This window comes from Dryobates pubescens, chromosome 6 (genome assembly GCF_014839835.1).
Source record: "Dryobates pubescens isolate bDryPub1 chromosome 6, bDryPub1.pri, whole genome shotgun sequence".
In the NCBI taxonomy this organism is placed as follows: domain Eukaryota; kingdom Metazoa; phylum Chordata; class Aves; order Piciformes; family Picidae; genus Dryobates; species Dryobates pubescens.
In genome coordinates this window covers 41,766,372-41,788,624 of record NC_071617.1, presented here as the reverse complement: position 1 = coordinate 41,788,624, position 22,253 = coordinate 41,766,372, and the positions used below count along the sequence as shown (strand labels likewise).

The 22,253-nt window shown below is 50.1% G+C and overlaps 2 protein-coding genes across 2 annotated transcripts in view; both read left to right on the top strand.

Annotated features, from left to right (window-relative positions):
- AARS2 (alanyl-tRNA synthetase 2, mitochondrial) overlaps window positions 1-462 on the top strand; it is a 35,147-nt gene extending 34,685 nt beyond the window's left edge. Inside the window, exon 22 of the mRNA XM_054162409.1 lies at window positions 248-462. Coding sequence (XP_054018384.1) covers window positions 248-379 — 132 coding nt within the window. The 3' untranslated portion in view covers window positions 380-462. The remainder of the gene's footprint in view (window positions 1-247) is intronic.
- A 13,752-nt stretch (window positions 463-14,214) lies between these two features.
- On the top strand, window positions 14,215-20,550 carry TCTE1 (t-complex-associated-testis-expressed 1). Its single transcript, XM_009900163.2, has 4 exons — window positions 14,215-14,474; window positions 16,504-17,072; window positions 17,880-18,329; window positions 20,347-20,550. Exons 1-4 carry the CDS (start codon window positions 14,294-14,296, stop codon window positions 20,521-20,523), a joined length of 1,377 nt encoding a protein of 458 aa, XP_009898465.2. The 5' UTR covers window positions 14,215-14,293; the 3' UTR covers window positions 20,524-20,550.
- The last annotated feature ends 1,703 nt before the right edge of the window (window positions 20,551-22,253 follow it).

Sequence of the window (22,253 nt, the reverse complement as noted above, 5' to 3'; positions counted from 1 at the left end):
GTGGAGGAAGCATTGGCTGTGATCACATCCTAGGCATTGCTTGTTAATTATAGCATCACCTCTGGGAGACACTCTCCTCTATGTGGAAGAGAGCTTCAGAGCAGGTCCTCTCTTCCCTAGGACCCCTTAGTTCTTCCAGTGCCTCCCACATCAATCCCACCACCACAGAGGCTAAAGACCAAGGAAAGTGGAGCAAACACAGCAGGCTGAAATATCACAGTGCTGGTTCTCCATCTCTTTTCTGCAGATCAAAGAGTGGAGAGAAAGGGAGGGGAGCCTGGCACAGCTCCTGCCTGAGCCTAGTGTGCCATATGGCATTTGGATGGAACATGAAGGGCTGAGTGGGAGGCAGCAGAGGGACCTGAGTCTTCTGTCCTAATGTTGGAGGGATCTTGGAGGCAGGAACGGAGAGCCAGTAGGTCCCCTGCAAACAGGAGCCAGTAAGTCCCTGAGCACAGATTCTGCCCGCAGGAAGGTTTTCATGATTCAGGTATAAGAAAACAAGATGGGGGGTGGGGGGAGGGGGAACAAAACAAAACAACAAACCACCAAAAAACAACTGACCTTCCTGAGGAGCTTCAGCTTGGCAGGATGGGGCAGGGTGTGTGCCCTTTTCCTCCCACCCTTCTACAGGCAGCAAAGGTCACTAAAGGAAGGGGGTTCTAGCTATGAAAAGTGCTACCAGCTGCTTTGCTGAACCAAGCACATATCAATCCAAGTTTTAGGGGAGCAGTAAGGATGTGTCAGCAAAGTGTGGCCTTACCAAGTATTTTGGGCAAACACCAGGGTGGAGGATGGACTACCCTAAATCCAGAGTGTAAGATGTACAAGAAAGATTTAACAGCCATCCACTTTTGCCTCCATCTTATCAGGATGAAGAAAGCCTCCCACACGATTTTGCATCTCCACTAAAGTAACTTGGATGGATGAAACCTTCCTACTTCAGATTTGAGGCCAGAGGTGGAGTGGCATAAGAAGGAAGAAAACCATCTGCCTCGGGCATGTCATATCCTGACTAAGCCCAGAGTAGTTGGGTTGTGTCCCATGTGAGATGAAGGACAAGTCTAGGCAACAGCAGCAGAGGAGGGATGCCCCTTTTCACAGACCTCAGTGCAATACACAATGGAAGGGATGCCAATCACAGCAACAGGTCATATCCCCTGGTTGTTTCTTCCCCTGTCTTGTATCTTTAATTAATCTGAAAGAGCACCTACCCTGCCCACACTCCCAGGCTTTGGTGGGATGCTTTTTCTCACCCACCTCACAGGTGTTCTGTGTGGGCCACTGGAAAGGCCAAGGCCAGAGGACCTCTTGCAGCCCATCAGCAGGCAGGCTCTGCCTCTGCCCCTGTGCCCAGCACAGGCCTTGCCCGCAGGATGTCCCACTGTGAGCCTGGCTCCCTGCAGAGCCATGCAGGCAGCAGATGGGCCTGTCTCTCCCTGCCAGCGCAGGCAAGGGGGCTGGAGGTAGGAGGTGGAACCAAATCCAGCCTAATTAAGGGTAATTATAATTCATCCCAGGAAGCAGTAGGAGACAAAACCCACGTTCTCCCAGTCTATTAATAGCTGTCAGCAGCTGCACGGTTCCTGCCAGGACCCAGGGAGAACAGAAAGCTTTGGGAGGAGCAGCAGCACAGAGAGCATCCTGCTCCCCTGTCCTTCAGCACCGGCTGTGCAGGGGGCTTTTTCCTCCTTCCAGGACGCTGTTTCTTTTGCTGTTTCCCCCAAGACTCCAGGAGATGCCAACTGCTTTTAAGCACTGTTTTTCAGCAAAGAGCTGCTGGGAGCCAGCCAGAGGAGGCCCTGGAGACAGGGCTTTGGAGCCAGTCTCTCTGCTGCAACATCCTCAGTTTGCTGAGTCCCCCCAGTTTTGGCAACTTTCTGTGCTCTTCACTGAAAAAGTAGAAGCCATCCATGCAAGAGGACTCCCCCAGTGCCAAGGACAAACCTTGCTGGCTCCTGTCCTAGTGAACCCATTTGGTTCCAATTGCCTCATCTCAAACCTGATCTTCATCTCTGTGTGTGGTGCTTCCCTGCTTCCCCCCAGCGAGGTGAACCACATCTGACAGATGGGTGCTGCAGAGCTGATGCCATCAGCTAGAAATGCTGCCCCACACAGCATAAAAGATTCAAATAAAATGATATCCTGAACTGGTATGGTGACCTCTGCCTGTCACAGCATGATGTGAGGACAAAGGGGCACTAGCAGATCTGACACATGCACAGAGGAAGCCTTTTTGTTCTCTCTTCTGCTACCTCCAGCTGCCAATGTGAACAGTATGCTGCATGCCATGGACAAAAGCCCCTTGTTCTATCACTAGCCAGCACCCAAAAGGGCCCAGCCCCATCCTCAAGACCCTTTAGATATTTATATGTATTTAGAAGATCCCCTCTCAGTCTACTCTTTTCCAGGCTCTCAGCCTCTCCTTGTAAGAGGCACTCCAGTCCCCTGATCATCCTCACAGCCCACCATTGGACTCTCCCCAGTAACTCCCTGTCTGTCTTGAACTGGGAAATCCAGAACCGGACACAATAATCCAGGGGCAGACACACGAGGACAGAGTTGAGGGGGAGGAGAACTTCACTTGACTTGCTGGCCACACTCCTCTTAATACACCCCAGGATACCACTGGCTTACCTTCCTGGCCATGAGGGCACATTGCTGGCTCATGGTGTACTTGCTGTCCACCAGGACTCCCAGGCCCTTCTCTACACAGTGGTTTTCAGCAGGTCAAACCCTAGCCTGTACTGGTGCATGGGGTTATTCCTTCCCAGGTGCAGGACTCCACACTTGGCATCACTGAACTTTGTGAGGTTCACCTCTGCCCAACTCTCCAGCCTGTGCAGATCTCACTGAATGGCAGCACAGCTTTCTGGTGTGTCAGCCACTCCTCCCAGTTTTGTACCACCAGCAAACTCGCTGAGGCTACACTGTGTTCCTTCACCCAGGTCACTGATGAACATGTTGGACCGGTACTGACCCCTGGGGAACACTGCTAGCCGCAGGCCTCCAAGTAGACTGCACACCACTGATCACAACACTCTGAGCTCAGTCATTCAGCCAGTTCTCAATCCACCTCACTGTTGTCTCCTCTAACCCAATTCCTAAGCTTACCTAGGAGCATGATGTGGGGGACAGTGCCAAAAGCCTTGCTGAAGTCAAGGTAGACAACATCCACTGCTCTCCTCATCTACCCAGCTGGTCACACCACCTTGGAAGGCTGTCAGACCGTTCAAGCATGACTTCCCCTTCAGGAATCCATGCCAATGATTCCTAATAATCTTTTCCTCCCCAGAGCTGCTGCGCAAGTGTTCACTTGGGTCTCCTTCTCTCAGCTGCTCACCTTGAAGTGAAGGATGTCTAGATTAAGAAAGGCTGCATCCAGCATCTTCTTTGAGAGGAGCAAGGCTCCGCTTCTTGCTGGATCCTGTTGGAGTGAAACCAGGACATCCACAGAGAAGGGAGAGAGCAGAGGTTTGATTCAAAAGAGTGAGCTCCTCAGGCCAGCTATGGACAGGCAGCTTGGTCTTTTAACTGCTGCAGGTCCCGGCAGCACAGAGGCTGCATACAGGCCACTGGTCTCTCTGCCTGGATAATCTTCAGTAAGGGCAGCCTGCTGTCCTATGAAAGACCATCTGGGGTTGGAGCAGAGGTTTGGAGCTCTCTGACAAAAGCTGAGCTTCTAGTACTATAGAAATCATAGAATGGTTTGGGTCAGAAGAGACCTCCAAAGGTCATCTTGTCCAACCCCCCTGCAGTGAGCAGGGACATCCTCCATTAGATCAGGTTGCCCAGAGCCCTGTCAAACCTGACCTTGAATATCTCCAAGGATGAGGCCTCAACTACCTCCCTGGGCAACCTGTTCCAGTGTTCCATTACCCTCATGGTAAAGAACGTTCTCCTAATGCCCAACCTGAATCTACTCTTCTGTAATTTAAAAACATTGCCCCTTGTCCTGTCACCACAACCCTTTGTAAGCAGTCCCTCTCCAGCTTTCTTGTAGACCTCCTTCAGGTACTGGAAGGCTGCTGTGAGGTCCCCCTGGAGTCTTCTCTTCTCCAGGCTGAACAACCCCAGCTCTGTCAGCCTGTCCTCATAGGAGAGGTGTTCCAGCCCCTTGATCACTTTCATGGCCCTCCTCTGGACCTGCTCCATCAGGTCCATGTCCTTCTTGTGTTGAGGGCATCACAACTGGATGCAGTACTCCAGGTGAGGTCTTACCAGAGCAGAGTAAAGTGGCAGAATCATCTCCCTCAATCGGCTGGCCATGCTGCTTTTGATGCAGCCCAGATTGTGACTGGCCTTCTGGGCTGCAAGTGCATACTTTTAGCTCATGTCCAGCTTCTCATCCACCAGAGCTCCCAAGTCCTTTTCCACAGGGCAGCTTTCTATCGCCTCATCCCCCAGCCTGTATTGATAATGAGGATTGTTCTGGCCCAGGTATAGGACCTTCCTCTTGGTCTTGTTGAACCTCATGAAGCTCACACAGGCCCACCTCTCCAGCTTGTCCTACCCAGTTTTAAGACATAGGCAGATAAAGCAAGGATTTTTCCTTCTCTCCCCTTCCCAGGATAATATGGTGCTGCCTTCATTCCCATATGGCTCATCTTAGTTCTAGGCCTCTCAGTTTAGGAAAGATGTTGACTTGCTGGAATGTGTCCAGGGAAGGGCAACAAAGCTGGGGAGGGGTTTGGAGCACAAGCCCTATGAGGAGAGGCTGAGGGAGCTGGGGTTGCTTAGCCTGGAGAAGAGGAGGCTCAGGGGAGACCTTATTGCTCTCTACAACTACCTGAAGGGAGGCTGTAGCCAGGTGAGGGTTGGTCTCTTCTCCCAGGCAACCAGCAGCAGAACAAGAGGACACAGTCTCAAGCTGTGCCAGGGGAGGTTTAGGCTGGAGGTTAGGAAGAAATTCTACACAGAGAGAGCGATTGCCCTTTGGAATGGGCTGCCTGGGGAGGTGGTGGAGTCACCATCATTGGAGGTGTTTAGGAGGAAACCTGATAGGGTGCTTGGTGCCATGGTTTAGTTGATTAGATGGTGTTGGATGATAGGGTGGACTCAATGATTTCAAAGGTCTTTTCCAACCTGGTTAATTCTATTCTATTCTATTCCAGCAAGTCCTTACAAATACCTTCAAACAGACAAAGAAATCAGAGTGGGAGAAGCCAGGTAAGGGTAACATGTTTGTAGTTCATCATGCCTGGAATGCTAAAAAAGGTTCTCACCCTACATCTGTAGCTCTGTCTCCAGAATGCCCCCAGATCTTTGTACTACGAGCAGAAGATGGTCGGGGAATATGGTTCTGCCATGCAAGGCACTGTGAGACCTGGCTCCTCTCACCATTTATTTGTTGTGATATGAAGTTCAACTTCTGTTACACTGTCCTCAAACTCAAGGCAAAGACAGTGGAGCTGATAATGCATACCACCATCACAGGGACAGTCTGGGGGAAATTTGAGACCTGGCAGACAGAGGGATACAGAGGACAGCTGTGATTTGCTAGTAGGATGATGACCAGGAAGCAGTGCCTTCCCTCATCTCCTTCTTTAGGTGTGAGTGGGGGGACTGGGAATGGGTATGGGTGTTTGACCCTTCACAGGCAGCCACTCCATGGCATTTGAGGAGCAACTTCCACTGCACACCCCACTGGAAATGCATGCTAGTCTAGATGCCTAGAAATAAATGCTAAGGTAGATAAAGGGTTAACACAGATATTTTTCAGCTACCACTACTTGTTTTCAGCATATGATTGCATCCAGGTCAACAACTGACTGGAATACTTGGACAATATTGTCTCTGGGAATCAATGACTCTGGGCAGACGCAGCTGGAGCCCATTGGACCATGAAGCCTTCAAAACATGACATTTGCATTACATTAGCCATGAGGTAGGCTAAAGACTTCAATGTGGAAGGCTCAGCTCAGAAACTGAACACAATTGTGGAAGCAGCTCAGGGGTGTTGTCTCTGTGGATCTGCTGTGGTTATCTCCTTTGTTGCTCAGCAGTGAAACTGACTGCGTGCGTGGAAATCGGCGCAAGAGGAAAAAAATGCTGCTCTCATTTCTGCTTTTCAAGATCTCAGAAGCCCTGGAGATGTGTTCCCACAAATAACATGGTCATTGTGGGGGACAGTGTTTGTGAAAGGCATTGCAAGGCTTATGACACCCCCCACTGTGTTAAACACCAGCTTGACTCCGAGGAGGTGTCGCTGTCTTCTCAGGGGCTGAGTGACAGAATCAGGCCACACCTAGAAAAGCAGCACATTGCTGTCAAAGTCTAACTCCCCATCTTTCAACCTCACAAAGGAGGCCTCGAAGTTCTCATCCTTTTTTAAATCCTTTTTAAATGTATTGGCTTCTTGCCGAGCCCTTCGGGTAATCTTGGATCGTGTTTGCAACATCTTCTTTGTGACCAGGAGGTGTATTTTATTTGAAAGTCAGCGTAGTTTCCTTAAAATGTCAGCTATCATGGGACTTGCAGGACCTATCATGAGAGCTGGCACCAGTATTATGTATGCTCCCACAGGGCACAGGCTGACTATACTTACGTACCCACTGCTGAGCACATCAGCATTTTGAAGGCATGAAAGCAAGCCACGCTTCAGTCTGAAAGTATGCTTGGCAGATACCAAAATACTTAGATATGAGAAATGGGAAAGAGGAGATGTGTGCTTTCATCCCTGTAGAATGGAAGAAGAGCAGACTGAGGAGGAGAGAGAAGGGCATGCAGCAGATGGGCCAAGATCTTGCCCTTGGTGAGGCTGTCAGATTTGTCCTCCTTCCCTTTGGACCTCCCTGTGACCCATCACTCAGGGGTAACAGACTCAAGATATGGGGCCTTGAAGACTCATGCACCAGTTTCAGGCACCTGCACAGCAGGGAAATTGTGAATACTGATGAGCTTGAAAACAAAAATGTGCAACAAAGCCCTGAGCATAGCAGCACAATCGCCATTCAAATACTGGTACCTAACCATTCATGGAGCGCTGCTTGCCCTGCTCTTGCCAGGCCACAGCAGCTGCCACTGCAGGAGTGTGCAGGACCTCTGCAAATGTCCCCGCTAGCATCCCTGGAGCAGCTCCCTGGGCCAGCACGGGATACTGTGGCTCATTGTGGCGAGCTTGCTCCTCCGTGCCAGAAAAGCGAGTTCCCACCCATGCCCAGCGTTGCAGGCCTCCAGCACTGGGTTTCAGCAGCTGCAGTGGGGTGGGGTGACAGGGGAGCACGAACACAAATAACATCCCTCTGCCTTCCCGCTGCTCCTGCCCCCGCTGCGGCTGTAGCAGCAGCAGCAGCAGCCTCTTCCCTGCCCACGGCCGCAGCCCCTTCCCCGCCCACGGCCGCAGCCCCTTCCCCGCCCACGGCTGCAGCCCCTTCCCCGCCCACGGCCGCAGCCCCTTCCCCGCCCACGGCTGCAGCCCCTTCCCCGCCCACGGCCGCAGCCCCTTCCCCGCCCACGGCCGCAGCCCCTCCCCGGCAACCGCCGCGTCCCCAGCAACCGGCGGTGGAAGGTCTGAGAGGGCCGGACGGCACAGGGGCAGGTGGCCGGGCTGTTTGCACCCTCCCGCCCCGCAGCCACGGGCCGCGACCGCCGGCAGAGCCAGCAGGCGAAACGCACAGGGCCAGGGAGCGAGCAGAGAGCCGCTGTGTCTCACGGCCGGGGCTGTCGATATCCCCTCCCGGTGACCTCGTGTGGCCGCGGTGGACACCTCTAACCCCAGCTCCTCAGCAGCTGGCAGGTCTGACTCTTAATCAAGCGGCCGGGCTAATGAGTTTTCTTCCCTCTCGGGAGCTCTGGAGAGGAGCTTCTCTGGCAGGAGGGAGTCAGTCATCAGTAAATTTGCAGATGACACCAGGCTAGGGGCAGGTGTTGATCTGTTAGAGGATAGAAGAGCTCTGCAGAGGGACCTTGACAGGCTGGACAGATGGGCGGAGTCCAAGGGCATGAGATCGAACACATCTAAGTGCTGTGGTCAGAGTGGCTGGAGGAGCCAAACAGAAAGGGACCTGGGGGTACTGGTTGACAGCCGGCTGAACATGAGCCTGCAGTGTGCCCAGGCGGCCAAGAAGGCCAATGGCATCCTGGCCTGGATCAGGAATAGTGTGGCCAGCAGGAGCAGGGAAGTCATTCTGCCCTGTACTCAGCACTGGTTAGGCCACACCTTGAGTCCTGTGTCCAGTTCTGGGCCCCTCAGTTTAAGAAGGATATTGAGACTCTTGAACATGTCCAGAGAAGGGAAACAAGGCTGGGGAGAGGCCTCGAGCACAGCCCTGTGAGGAGAGGCTGAGGGAGCTGGGGTTGTTTAGCCTGAAGAAGAGGAGGCTCAGGGGAGACCTTACTGCTGTCTACAACTACCTGAAGGGAGGTTGTAGCCAGGAGGGGGTTGGTCTCTTCTCCCAGGCAACCAGCACCAGAACAAGAGGACACAGTCTCAAGCTGCACCAGGGGAGGTTTAGGCTCGAGGTGAGGAGAAAGTTCTTCACAGAGAGAGTTGTTGGCCATTGGAATGTGCTGCCCAGGGAGGTGGTGGAATCACCATCCCTGGAGGTGCTCAAGAGGGGATTGGATGTGGCACTTGGTGCCATGGTTTAGTAGTCATGAGGTGTTGGGTGACAGGTTGGACTTGATGATCTTTGAGGTCTTTTCCAACCTTATTGATTCTGTGATTCTATGATAGGGTCACACCATCAGCATTTCAGGGAGCTGGGCTGAGGGGTCTGGCAGGGGACAGAGGGCATTTAGCAGAAGCCAGATGTTTTCCTCACCTCTGAGGGATGAGAGGCTTCTCTTCCAAGTCTTCACTAGGAGCTGACAGGACAGAGCCAGCCGTGTGCAGTGGCCAGGGATGCATTGGTAAATGCCCAGGTCCTAAAGTGCATTTGTGTCTCTGCCCATCCCCTTGGGCAGCAGTCCTTACCCTGGCATGCTGACAGGCACCCAGGACCACAGTACCGGCCCCATTGATAACATTAACCTTATTCCCAAATGGCTGGCTGGCCTCATTCTGCCTAATGTCCTGTTACAGACAAATCCCATTATATCTAAAGTGAAACAGATTGCTCACTTGGCACAGTTTTTGTTTAAACACATTTAAAGCCCCATTGCAGAGATTCAGTCCCTTGATGTGCCTGCACTACGCTGCCCTAATGCACACTTGGCATCTGCCATTCCAAGTGCACATCCCTGCAGGTGACAGTGGGACCAGCTGTGTCCAGAGAAGGGCAACGAGGAAGGTGAGAGGTCTTGAGAACAAGCCCTACAAGGAGAGGCTGAGGGAGATGGGATTGTTTAGCCTGGAGAAGAGGAGGCTCAGGGGAGACCTTATTGCTCTCTACAACTACCTGAAGGGTAGTTGTAGCCAGGTGGGGGTTGGTCTCTTCTCCCAGGCAACCAGCACCAGAACAAGAGGACACAGTCTCAAGCTGTGCCAGGGAAAGTTTAGGCTTGAGGTGAGGAGAAAGTTCTTCACAGAGAGAGTTGTTGGCCATTGGAATGTGCTGCCCAGGGAGGTGGTGGAGTCACCGTCCCTGGAGGTGTTCAAGAGGGGATTGGACATGTCGTTCGGTGCCATGGTTTAGTCATGAGGTCTATGGTGACAGGTTAGACTTGATGATCTTTGAGGTCTCTTCCAACCTTGGTGATTCTGTGTTAGCCAGTACTTGGCATCACTTGCTGATGTCCCCACTAGCCTGCCTGGAGCAGAGGTAGCAGCCCAAAGGCCAGGACACCTGCAGAACAGCTAGCATTTTCAGGGTGATGCTGCAGTGTCATGAGAGCCTCCTCAGGTAGACGGAGCTTCAGTGCAAATGCAATCTTGGCTGAGGCTTAAGCATCTTCAATCAGAATTTCTCCTACATTTACAAGCTCTCCAGTAAACACAGTGTTTACAGTTGCTCCATTTCTGGGATCACTGTACTGCTGCTAGGAGGCATCAGACAAAGGTCACTGGTTTCCACACAACTCTTTTTTTTTGTCTCTCTGGGATTTAGTGTGAATCTGGAATCTTTTGTTTCCAGATCAAAACAGGGTCAGCTGAAGAAAGTTTGTTAGATGTGCTAGATAGCAGCCTAGTTGACTGAATGAGTGGACTTCTATCAGCTTTTAGAATTAGAATTAGAATTAATTAGAATTAGAATTAGAATTAGAATTAGAATTAGAATTAGAATTAACCAGGTTGGAAAAGACCTTTGAGATCACGAGTCCAGCCTATCATCCAACACCATCTAATCAACTAAACCATGGCACCAAGTGCCCCATCCAGTCTCTTCCTAAACACCTCCAGTGACGGTGACTCCACCACCTCCCTGGGCAGCACATTCCAATGGCCAATCACTCTTTCCATGAAGAACTTCTTCCTAAGTTGACTGAATGAGTGGACCTCTATCAGCATCTATAAGGGAAAGGAAGTTCTGGTATGATTGACCTTTCAGCCTCATCTGGGTGTTAAATGGCACAAACTGGGAGTTTACTACATTCCCCTTTTCATTGTGTATTATTTAATAACAGGGGTAGGTGGCTGATGTGTGTGCAGAGTGGGTGGGAGGAGTGTGCATTAATGCTGTTGATTTGGCTTTTTGGTAAAGAATTATGGCACACCTGTGATATCTCAGTACACACTTAGCAAGCTCAGCTATGGAACTGGCTTGGCACGTTAGCTCCGGCTGGGTGAGCCTCCTGCAGCCAAGGTGGAAGGGATGCAGCAGTGAAAGAAGCCCTTGCCCTGGTGGTGGGCTGTGATGAGGGTGGTGGGAATGGATGCGCTGTGAGGGAGTGACTCAGCGTCAGACTCAGCCTCCCCCTAGCACGGTAGGCATGGGGTTGATTCAGATGCCTTGTGGGCTGGCTCTCACATGCCGTCAGCCTTGCTCTTGCTGGCTACACACCAGTGCTGAGTGGTGATGGCAGAGTCAGATGAGACTACTTGTCGTGGAGCTCAGGTCAAGAGAAAGCTCCTCAGCACTCTGGACACAGACAGCTCGGGCTGTAAGCTTCTCCTGTGGGGCTGGCCCCTGGCTATGTAGGGCACACCATCTGACCTCCTTTGCTCACCAAGCTTCACCCAACATATGGAGGGGCTACAGTGCTTCTAGAGTTGGATTTGAGCTCTGCCTGGAGGCAGCTGTTTCTCTCACTTGGTCTCTGGGAGCCCCTTTGGAGGGTCTGCATGCACCATGGGTTCTGTACCCTCTGAAAATGAATCTGCCATCAGTGAAGCACAAATCAGGTAATTTGCTGGAATGCAGCCATTAAACAATCCTAGGCCACTGATGCTGCACTGGTTTTCCCCAACAGCTGGCTTTTAACAATTGCTTCCAAAAGGTCAGGAAAGCCAGCAGAAGCTCCAATTAGCTGTGAGTGGCCTGGAGGATAGAGTGACACAGATGCTTTTTGAATAGGAGGAAGGACTGAGCAAGGAGAAAACATTTCCCCTAGTCGCTTCTTCTCTGTTAATGTCACCTATCTGCCATCTAGCTATGCTTTGCCCTTCTGCTGAAGTGCATCATGCACCAAGAACTGAGTTTTGGCTAGGTCAGTGTGCTGTGGAAAATCAGACCTCCTTTCATCCCCCTCAATATTGGTCATAACAGTACCTTCCTTTGGGGGCAGGGAGCTTGACAGGGAAAGGAGTTCTAGCCCTCCCACCTGCCTATCACCCATTCCTGCTCCTTCCACAATCACCTTTTTTCAGATAAGGCTCCTTTTTTCTACAGCCTTTGCATTTTCCATCCATACACCAGTGCCTTCCAGAAAACACAGCTTCCTTGCCCTTAGAACTCTTTGTTGTCCTGCTTTGTGCCCTTGCTATCTCTGACTCTCATTCTGAAATGGTTACTCTCTTCTCAGACCTACTTCAGGTGCATTTGAAGACCCCTTTGCTGTGCTGCAGTACAGCACAAATCATTGTTCATTAACTGCTCTCCTCTAGTTCTCTGCATATCACACATCTCCTCTCTCCCCCCTTTGACAGCTCCTTTGTAGGGCTTTCCTCATGTCTTTTGGAGGGGGAAGGAGCAGAGGGAGGAACACCAGTAAAGACATCTACAAAGCTTTCAGGGAGAGACAGGCCCAGGTTGACTGAGGTGGTACAAACTGGGAGGGCAGAGGAGAAGGGAGCCGCCTTGTGCAGGGAAAGGACCAAAGACATTTCATCTGGGAACCACTGTCTGGCTCAGGCCCTTCACAGGGGAGGAGCCATTTGGGATCCAAGTACTGTTGAGCTGAGAGATGTTTTGGCACAAGACATTGCATAGCAGTTATCTTCTGTGCAGGACGTTACCACAGGATCCTTTTCACTCTGTTATGGTGCAAGGCCATATTTACCTTGATGCATCCTCTTGGTCTTGCAGGAAGTTGTCCTGACTTCCAACATTGCCATCCATCCATCTGCCTCATGTTTCCTTTAGGTGGCCTGCAATCTGTTAGCTGCCCAGCCCTGCACTGCAGCCCTGTTATGTCCAGTTAGCCACAGTAAGGTTCAGCATGGGTCTGTATTCCCTGGAAGAATCTCACCAAGCCTGGGCACTGGTTGAACCCGTTACTCAAGGGGCAGACTCCTTCTCAGTGTCTCCTCTGCCTCTTTCAGCACAGCAGGACTGTTAAGAGAACCATTAGGGCTTCCAGACAATAACCATAGATGTGGAATCTTGACAGCTGAGTGCACTGGTCCTGAGGTTGGGGTAGCGTTGCAGCCACTGCTCTGAGGGCAGCTTCTGGACACATGCAGCGTGCATGATTCCTTAGCTGACCAATTCCTTAGCATGCTGCCCAGAGCAAAACAACAACATTCCATGTGTGCCAAGAACAACATCCTCACGTTGGCAACCTGTGATTGGAACATGCTGCAGAAGCCACTTCCTTGACATGGTGGCACCTCTTGTTGGGAAAAGATTTTAGCTTATATATGTGGTTGGCTTTTACTGGTAAAGGGGTTGATAAAGAGTATAAAAGACAGCCACTCTGAGCAACAGTCACTCTCTCAGCTTAGGGACTTTGGTAGGAACAGCTTTGTTTAGGGCTGCTAGGGACTTCTGCTTCTGTTACTTTGCTACTTCATCTGACAAGGGCTTCAGTGTAGGGATACTGAGAGGGATATGCTTGGGTCTTCTGTTAGCTGCTTCATCTGTTAAGGGCGTCTGAGTGTTCTGCTGGAAGTGGGAGTCTGAGGCTGTAATGCTAGGGATTCTACAACTCAGCAATAAAAGACTTCTGGGGAGAACTTCTGAGAGTCTCTGCTCTCTGCACTTCTGGCATCTCATTGCTATATGGCAGTGGGGTTTGTGCCATCACTTATCACCCAATGGCCCCAGAATCAGGGGGAAAGAAAAACAGCAGGGTAGGAAACTTTGGTCTGGGAAAGCTCCACAAAGCTGACAGGACTGCCTTCTGCTCCAGGGTGGTTCTTGTAGCTCATATCTGCTTAGACTCGGTGTGGTCTGCGCCATCTCATCAGTTAATGGATGTTTGGAAGGAGTTCAGCTGGAGAGTAATTGGAAAAAGCAGATAAAATCCTGGAATACACTTACAGTGTATCCATCTTTAAAGCATCCATCTTTAAAGAGTCATAAGAACAGCCATGCTGGATCAAACCAGGGGACAGTCTGGCCCAGTATCCCATCTCTGACAGTGACTAGAAGCAGATGCCTGGAGAAGAGTAGAAAACCAATGCAAGTATGTGTTGTTTCTTTCCTCCAGCACTCACCCCATCTCCAGCTGTGTTCATCTCACCCTGAGCCAGATGTGGTTTCTGTGCACTGAATTATCCTCATGAGATTTTTCTTCCATGGACTGGTCCTGGAAAACCTGCACAGATTCTCAGCATCCACAACATCCCATGGGAAGGAATTCCCCAGTTGCTCTGCAGACTCTGTGAAGAGCCATTGTTTTCCTTTGCTGTAAACCCAGCTTCTTTCAGCTTCATCTATTTCTTGTACTGGAAAAGATGGTAAACAATCAATTCCTGTCCATCCTCTTCAACAGCCCTCAGAATTAACACCATATTATTACCTGCTTATTACCCGTGGTGCCTAGAGACCTCTTTGAACAGGGCAGTGTATAAAGATAATGCTGATCAGCGTTGTTTTGCCGCAGTGTGTCCAGTCCAAGCAGAAGAGGCAGGCAAAGAGCAGGGGCCAAGTGCGTTACAGGAGAGCGGTGTGTGCAGAGCATTCTTGTCACTGGCCTCTTCCTAGCACTGCCTTTTTCTTTTGCAGGCCACCCAGCTGGAAATTGGGGTGATAGCTCTAAAGCAGTTTTCCTCTTGCTTCATCTGAAGGAGAAGTGAATCCTGAGCAGGATGCAGCAGGCAGTGGCTGGTGACAGGAGCGCAGCCATTCCCTCCTTGTACCCATCCCAGGCCAGCCTCACTCCTGGCTCGCACTGCACCCCCCGCATCGTTGAGGATCCCGAGTGGTCCCTTGCCACCGTGCCCCACCTCACCGAGCTCTGCCTCCAGCACATCGCTGACCATTTTGAAAGTAAGCAGAAGCATGCTTCCCCTGGGACACGTGGGGAGAGCACCAGCCTTGGGGAGCAGAGAGTCAACAAGGCAGACAGATGCATCTGAAAGGCAGAGTGTGGCACCCAGTCCTGCCAAAGGAACAGATGGGGAGAAATATCCCCTCAGGCAGCTAGTTAAATGAACTGTTTAGTCACTAAGTATGTACTTGTAGACTTTAGGGATGGCTGTAGTCCTCTGGGCTGCTATGCTGGACATGACTCTGACCTAACATTGTCCTTGTTTCTTCTTTCCACGTTCTACTGGACTCACCTCCACAATGGCCTCTGCAGTTACTGCTGCTTTCTCTTGATTCATGCACGTTGTGGTAGCACATGAGGGTGGAGCTCCATTGTGCAGTGTACTGTACAAAGAGATGGAGAATTGTACCCTACTTGGAGGAGCTACCACCTCAGAATAAGCATTGTACTCACAATCTCAAGCCTTCTCTATGGCTTTTGGTGGTGATGTGACAAGATACAGCCTCAGGCAGAGAATGTGCTTTTGAAGCGGGTGGACTGATGAAACAGCAAAACAGAAAAAGCATGTTTCATGTGGGAACTGGGTGAAAGGAAGGGCCTACCTGTCCTTTTGGCTGGCTCAGTGAAGTAGCAGCAAAGACCAAAGGAAGATGTAAGGCTATATTCCCATTGGGACTCTAAGACAGTATGGAGGAGCTCAGTGCTGCTTTATACCAGGAGCTGATGGTATCTGGGGGTCTGAGCTGGAACACTCTTGCAGTCCTATCAGCCTTGTCAGCTAGCCTGATGCCAATGGATCAGACTAACTGGATTGGATTTACATTGTGTGGGCCCATTGTCTTGGGCACCCTGATGCCCTTACCTGAGCTGTGCAGATGCATCTTGCCCACTGCTATGGCTAGCCCAGTTCTGCCCATACTTGCCTCACCTCTGCTTGTGCAGTGGGACTTTGCAGAGAAGGTCATTGCACTGCCAGCTGCAGAATACTGGAGAAAAGACTCCAGGAAGAGGCTGTGGTAAAACTCTGGGTGTCTTGAGGAAGGCAGTGCCACAGAGACAGAGGAAACATAAAGGTAACCCTATTTTCTGTCTTGAAATCTGATTTCCCATGTGCAGCCAGGCCTCTCCACTGATGATTTCTGTTACTCAACACTATTAGTTACTTGTCAACAACCATTCATGGTGTGAGTGTGCACACCTTTTCTCTGGCATTTCTTACCACAAAGAACTTCCACCAGAGAGAAGGCAGCTAAGACTTGGGGTGAACATCAGGAGAGAGCCTAAGAGAAGAAAGCTCCTGGGAAAAGAGAACTTTTATTTTTAAAAGGTGTATCTAAAGGCTAAAAGTGTGTCTCAGTGTCCAAGAGTGTGTCTCAGTGGAAAGGAACTGGAATCATTTCAGGGTAAGACAGCACCTGAATAAAAATAAAAAGGCACAAAGACTTGCACAGAGAGCACACAGACAGTTGTCCTCAAATATGATCCCTCAATATGCTTAGAATCCAAAGGGAGAAAGTTCAGCAAATGGCAAACCAAACTCTCCCATCACTGTCAGGCTGAATTAGCTCTCTTGGGAGAAGAAGTCCTGCTCTGAATATAAATTGCATTCAAACTAAATTTAAGCTGGGAGCTGAGATTCTGATGCTGTTCACAAATATTATGGGAGTAAGTGCCATTATCAATTTTACTGTAGAAGTTAGAAATCCTACACAGACATTTAGGAGATGAACCCTACACTGTTGTTGTTGTTGTTGTTAGCTTAGCTCCCTGCACCAGCTGCTGGCAATTGAGAAAATCAGTATCAGCAGAGGGGGAGAGCATGGACACACAGCTGGAGGTCCAAGTACAATCATAGTGCAAGCCACAGCTCCTACAGCCCAGATCAACCTAGAATCATAGAATCATAGAATCAATAAGGTTGGAAAAGACCTCAAAGATCATCAAGTCCAACCTGTCACCCAAGACCTCATGACTACTAAACCACCACTAAACCACTACAAAACCTCTTCTTCTCTTCATTCCCTACAGAGAACCCTATTTTGGACTGTCTTCGGCCTGAGCACCAAAAGAAGGTGCTGGACAGGCTCTCCACTGGCCTTCCACTTGCTGTCACTGCCAACTTAGTGAGTGATGAGGACTACTGGAAGAGGTGCTGCACTGAGCGCTGGCAAGTGTGTGACGTCGCCAGCTATGGCGATAGCTGGAAACGGATGTTCTTCGAACGTCACCTGGAGAACATCCTGAAACGTTTCATCCCTAACACCACAGATCCCAACCAAGTCCTAGAGCTCATCCCTCTCTGCAAAGACTATGTGCGAAAACTGGAGGTTGACCAGTTCCTGCCGCCAGTGCAGGTGGACCAAAAGGAGGAGAGGGATGACCTCTCTGATGCCGAGAGTGATTTGGGATTCAACGAGGTCTCCGTGCATCACTATGACCTGGGAGGCCTCATTACTGCTCTCCCTCATCTTGAAGAGCTTCATCTTACTTATGGTGTGAAGGACTGTGGCATGAACTTTGAGTGGAAGCTCTTTAACTTCACCCACCAGGACTGCTGCAACCTAGCTGCTGCTGTGAAGATGTGCCACAACATGAAAGTAACGTATCCCAAACTGAACCTTCCTTCCTCAGTTAGATCTTTGAATTGTCCAGGGGTAGAATGACTGGGACCAGTTTTACTTGCCAGCAGCACCCTTCCTTTTGCAAGCTGCAGTCTGGCAGTGGGCAGATGTTAACTTGCTGGCCTAGTGCTGAGTATCTTGTTCTGTACGTGTCCTTGTTAGAACAGGTTGTTACAGTGCCAATGAGAAAAACACTTCCTCCCACTGAACATGTTCCCTGTGGCACAAGAGAATGCAACACCCCTGTTTGAACCCCTCACATAGTTCTGGGAGGGAGGAGAGGAGAAGCCCAGCAAGAGTGTTTAATAAGGTTAGTTATGCTAGATAAATAGACATCAACATGTCCCAGAGGACATGGGGCTGTTAAAGGTGCCCTGGCCACACAAGACATTGCCCTTCACAGAGAGCACTCTGGTTACTATCAGTACATGTGCTCATTCAGTGTTTGACTGTGATCTGGGGTGAGTTCTGCTGTTACTCTCTGCAGACATTTGGGCAGCTTTTTCTCATTTTAATTTAGCCCCCTGTGTCAGAGGTCCTGTGGAGTCAGAGGAGAGGAGCAGGCATTTGCAGGAGGTGAACAGGCATGGGATATTGGTGGCATGCCCTGCTTGCCCAAAGTGTCTGCCCACTATAAAGCTAGCTTAGCCTAGCTAAAGGAATCTGAAGTGAAGGGAGATAAATCCTGTCTGGTAGATCACAGGCTTAACTTGCTTGAGGTCTTGTACAAAGCTCAGTCCAAAGCACTGGCTGTTTTAGTGCTCCTGTCCTTTATCCCCACAGGTTTTCAAGCTGACACAAAGCAAAGTTGATGATGACAAGACCAAGCTGCTGGTCCGTAACTTGCTGGATCACCCCTGCTTGGTTGAGCTGAACTTGTCCCATAATCTCATCAGGGACAAGGGGGCACAAGCTGTTGGCAAACTGATCAACCGTAGCAGATTAGAGACCCTCGATCTGTGTAACAACCAAATCCATCACCTGGGGGCTCAGGCTCTCGCTCGAGCCTTGGCTGAGAACTCCACCCTCACCTCCCTGAATCTGCGCCTCAACTGTGTGGAGGACAAAGGTGGGCAGGCGATAGGCTGTGCCCTGCTGACCAACACCACTCTGAAGTCCATCCATCTGGGAAGTAATAACCTGTCAGAGCCAACTGCTATACTTTTCTCCCAGGTCCTGGTTCAGAACACCACCCTGATAAGTATCAACTTCTCATGCAACCACCTGGGGCTGGTAAGAGAATCTCCTTCTCCCTGCAGTTTGTGAGCCTGTGTGATGGCATTGCAAAGCAGATGCTGAACCTGCTCTGCCTCAAAGCTGCAGAGGCAAACAAATCTCTCACTTTGCAGTCTTGCTGCAGTAACAACCAGTTGCAAGCAAGGAAGAGCCTCTAGCAGTCTCTCCTCCTCAGCAGGGAGGAGGATATCTTCTTTGCACTCACATCTATCTCATTTGTTACATCTAGCTCTGTTCACAGGGCTGAATCTGGCTTCCAGAATTTGGGCAGAGAGGGGTTTTCCCCCCAGGATATCAAAACCCAGGGACTATGTCTGGGAAAAAATCACAGCCACTTCATACTTGTGGGAGTAGGTAATAATGGCAGGCAGAATGAGACAAGGGCCGTATGCATACCCTCCGTGCCTTGGCTCTGCTGTGCTGTCTCTCACCTAGCAGCACACAGATAGTGTCACCCTTCCCAGACTCCCTGCCGTCCGTCACACACTCAGGGGAGGCTGCTAGAAAATTGGCTTGGTTGTTGAGCTCCTTTAACCCACCCTGCAGCTCTGGAGGGGTGTGGTAGGTCAAAAAAGGTTACATCTGGGCGCACATAAGTGGCTCCTAAACCACAGGCTTGCATTTTCTAGGCAGAAGCACCCACAGATCTTAATACATCCCTAAGAGCTGCAGAGTGCAACGTGCCCACAACCCAGACTGCTTCTCTTCTGCTGATTAAAAAGAGCTTTAGAAATCTGAAACTAGGCAGCCAAATACAATCATGCTGGCTTTTAAACTTTTTGCACTGCCTCCATTTTTCTCACTGCCACAATAAAGAGACAGCAAGACCAGCTGTCTCTCCTGGCAGCAATATTGGCATCAGTGCTTTTGACAACCCTTTTAAAAGGCTTTGATGGCACAAAACCTTCTTTTTTCTGAGTTTCCAGAGATGCATCAAATTCAGGCTGGACATCAGTTGTGTGAGATGTTCCCCCAGGAAAGCCAAAGCAGCCTGGGAGACTGCCAGCACTGGGGCTCTTTCCACTGCTGAGACAAGGCACAGAGCACTAATCACACTGCCATTTGTCCCCATCCAGCAGTGATCTGGGGACCAGGGGACAGGGGAGAACAGAGACTCCTCTCAGGTTATCATCTCTAGACATGCTATTAACCACCCTGATCTTGAGGACTCCTGACATGGTACCCAGAGGGAGTCATTAGCATGTGTCATATCACTGAGTGCTGCATAAGCTTATACTCCCTCCCTGTGTACTTCTGTGAACAACATTTTGGTCTTAGGTGAAAGACCTTGTTCCTTTTGGCACCATCTCATAGGCTTCCAATCACCAGCAGCAGAAGTTGCCCTAGAAAGGAGGGAAAGGGAGAAATACACTTCACTTTGGCCACTGGAACGGGCTGCCCAGGGAGGTGGTGGAGTCACCATCACTAGAGGTGCTTAGGAAGAGACTGGATGGGGTGCTTGGTGCCATGGTTTAGTTGATTAGATGGTGTTGGATGACAGGATAGACTCGATGATCTCAAAGGTCTTTTCCAACCTGGTTAATTCTAGTCTAGTCTATTCTAGTCTAGTCTAGTCTAGTCTATTCTCATTCCATTCTATCCTATCCTATCCTGTCCTATCCTATCCTATCCTAGTCTAGTCTATTCTCATTCCATTCTATCCTATCCTATCCTATCCTATCCTATCCTATCCTATCCTAGTCTATTCTCATTCCATTCTATCCTATCCTATCCTATCCTATCCTATCCTATCCTATCCTATCCTAGTCTAGTCTATTCTCATTCCATTCTATCCTATCCTATCCTATCCTATCCTATCCTATCCTATCCTATCCTATCCTAGTCTAGTCTAGTCTAGTCTAGTCTATTCTCATTCCATTCTATCCTATCCTATCCTATCCTATCCTATCCTATCCTATCCTATCCTATCCTATCCTATTCCATTCCATTCCACTCCATACATTCCATTCCATTCCATTCCTTCTTTTAACTCCTTCTCCTCACCCATTTGCAGGATGGTGGGAAGCAGCTGCTTGAAGGGCTGGCGGATAACAAGGTCTTGACTGAGTTTGACCTCCGCATGACAGAGGTGGGCCAGGAGACCGAGTACCTCATTCACCAAATTGTGTGGGCCAACCGGGAAGCAGCGAGGCTGAGGTCTCTGCAGCCCCCTACCACCAAACCCCTCTGAAGAAAACACTTCCAAGAGCAATGAGCTTTGAACCATCTAAACGGTCTATTACAGACCTAACCTTCAGGGCGAGGCAGCTCCTTTAGACTTATTGCCGAGAAGGACACGTATAGAGTGAATGTTGGTTCTAGTTCCTCAGCAGCTTTTCCTGGCTGTTGCCCTGCTCAAGGATTTATTTGTTTTTATAGCAAAAAAAATCTGTCTGGAGCCTCAGATATGGGTGGTGAAAAGTTTAAACAAAAATAAATAAAATTCAATGAATGGTCTCTCTGCCATGGTTCCCTGCTCTGGGTCACTGTGCCTTTGATCAATGCCAGCCTGCTCTGCAAACAGGCAACTTCTTTAAAGCCAGATGCTTACCTTAATTAGTAGTGCTTGCTTACCTTAATTAGTAGTTCTTGCTTACCTTAATTAGTAGGCTGAACATGAGCCTGCAGTGTGCCCAGGCCGCCAAGAAGGCCAATGGCATCCTGGCCTGCATGAGGAATAGTGTGGCCAGCAGGAGCAGGGAGGTCATTCTGCCCCTGTACACTGCACTGGTTAGGCCACACCTTGACTCCTGTGTCCAGTTCCGGGCCCCTCACTTTAGGAAAGATGTTGAGTTGCTGGAACATGTCCAGGGAAGGGCAACAAAGTTGGTGAGGGGTTTGGAGCACAAGCCCTGTGAGGAAAGGCTGAAGGAGCTGGAGTTGATTAGCCTGGAGAAGAGAAAGCTCAGAGGAGACCTTATTGCTGTCTACAACTACCTGAAGGGAGGTTGTAGCCAGGTGGGGGTTGGTCTCTTCTCCCAGGCAACCAGCACCAGAACAAGAGGACACAGTCTCAAGCTGTGCCAGGGGAGGTTCAGACTGGACGTTAGGAAGAAGTTTTTCATAGAAAGAGTGATTGGCCATTGGAATGTGCTGCCCAGGGAGGTGGTGGAGTCACCATCATTGGAGGTGTTTAGGAGGAGACTGGATGGGTGCTTGGTGCCATGGTTTAGTTGATTAGGTGGTGTTGGATGATGAGTCGGACACGATGATTTTGAAGGTCTCTTCCAACCCGTTTTGTTCTATTCTATTCTATTCTATTCTATTCTATTCTATTCTATTCTCGTAGTGCTCTTCTGCACAAACATGTCAAAAATATTCGTTTCATGTTGACTTCAGGCTAGAGGGGTCCCTGCAGAACTGCTGGCCCACACAGCCCACAGGCCTGAAAGCAGAACAGCATCCTGGGGCTTGGAGGAAAACAGAGTAGCTTCCTTCTGCCCCACAGGCTGTGGCCAGGTGAGCACAGGACACAGCACATGTTCAATTGCCTCGGTCCTTTGACCAGCTAAGGAGAGGTCAGCATGGAATGAAGCAAGGGGGCAGACCTCCATCCCTTCCTGCCCTCTGAGCAATGCCGGGGCTTCACGTGTCTTCCCACTCTGCCTGGCACCAGTGCCGACAGACCCACTGCTGGCAGCCACCTCAGTGAATCATCTGAAACTTTTATTACACCGATTTGGTTTACAATCTTTGTACTTTGATATTTCCAACAAAAAAGGCAACATTGTGATATACTGTTTGTACGGATATAGAGAGACAGACAGAGCTAGATCATATTGACAATTGAAAAGTAAAAACTGTTTCCCAGTGTTCACAAAAGAAATTGTTTGCCACGTACCCGCTTCTGCCCTGCTCTGCCTGATGGATACAGATGCCCACGGTCCCCTGGCCCCCGGCCAACAGGACTTTCACCTGCAC

Coding starts and splice junctions, on each gene's coding strand:
- TCTE1 (XM_009900163.2), top strand. CDS start 14,294: ATGCAGCAGGCAGTGGCTGGTGACAGGAGCGCAGCCATTCCCTCCTTG. Junction 14,475..16,503: donor CATCGCTGACCATTTTGAAA/GTAAGCAGAAGC, acceptor CATTCCCTACAG/AGAACCCTATTTTGGACTGT. Junction 18,330..20,346: donor CATGCAACCACCTGGGGCTG/GTAAGAGAATCT, acceptor ACCCATTTGCAG/GATGGTGGGAAGCAGCTGCT.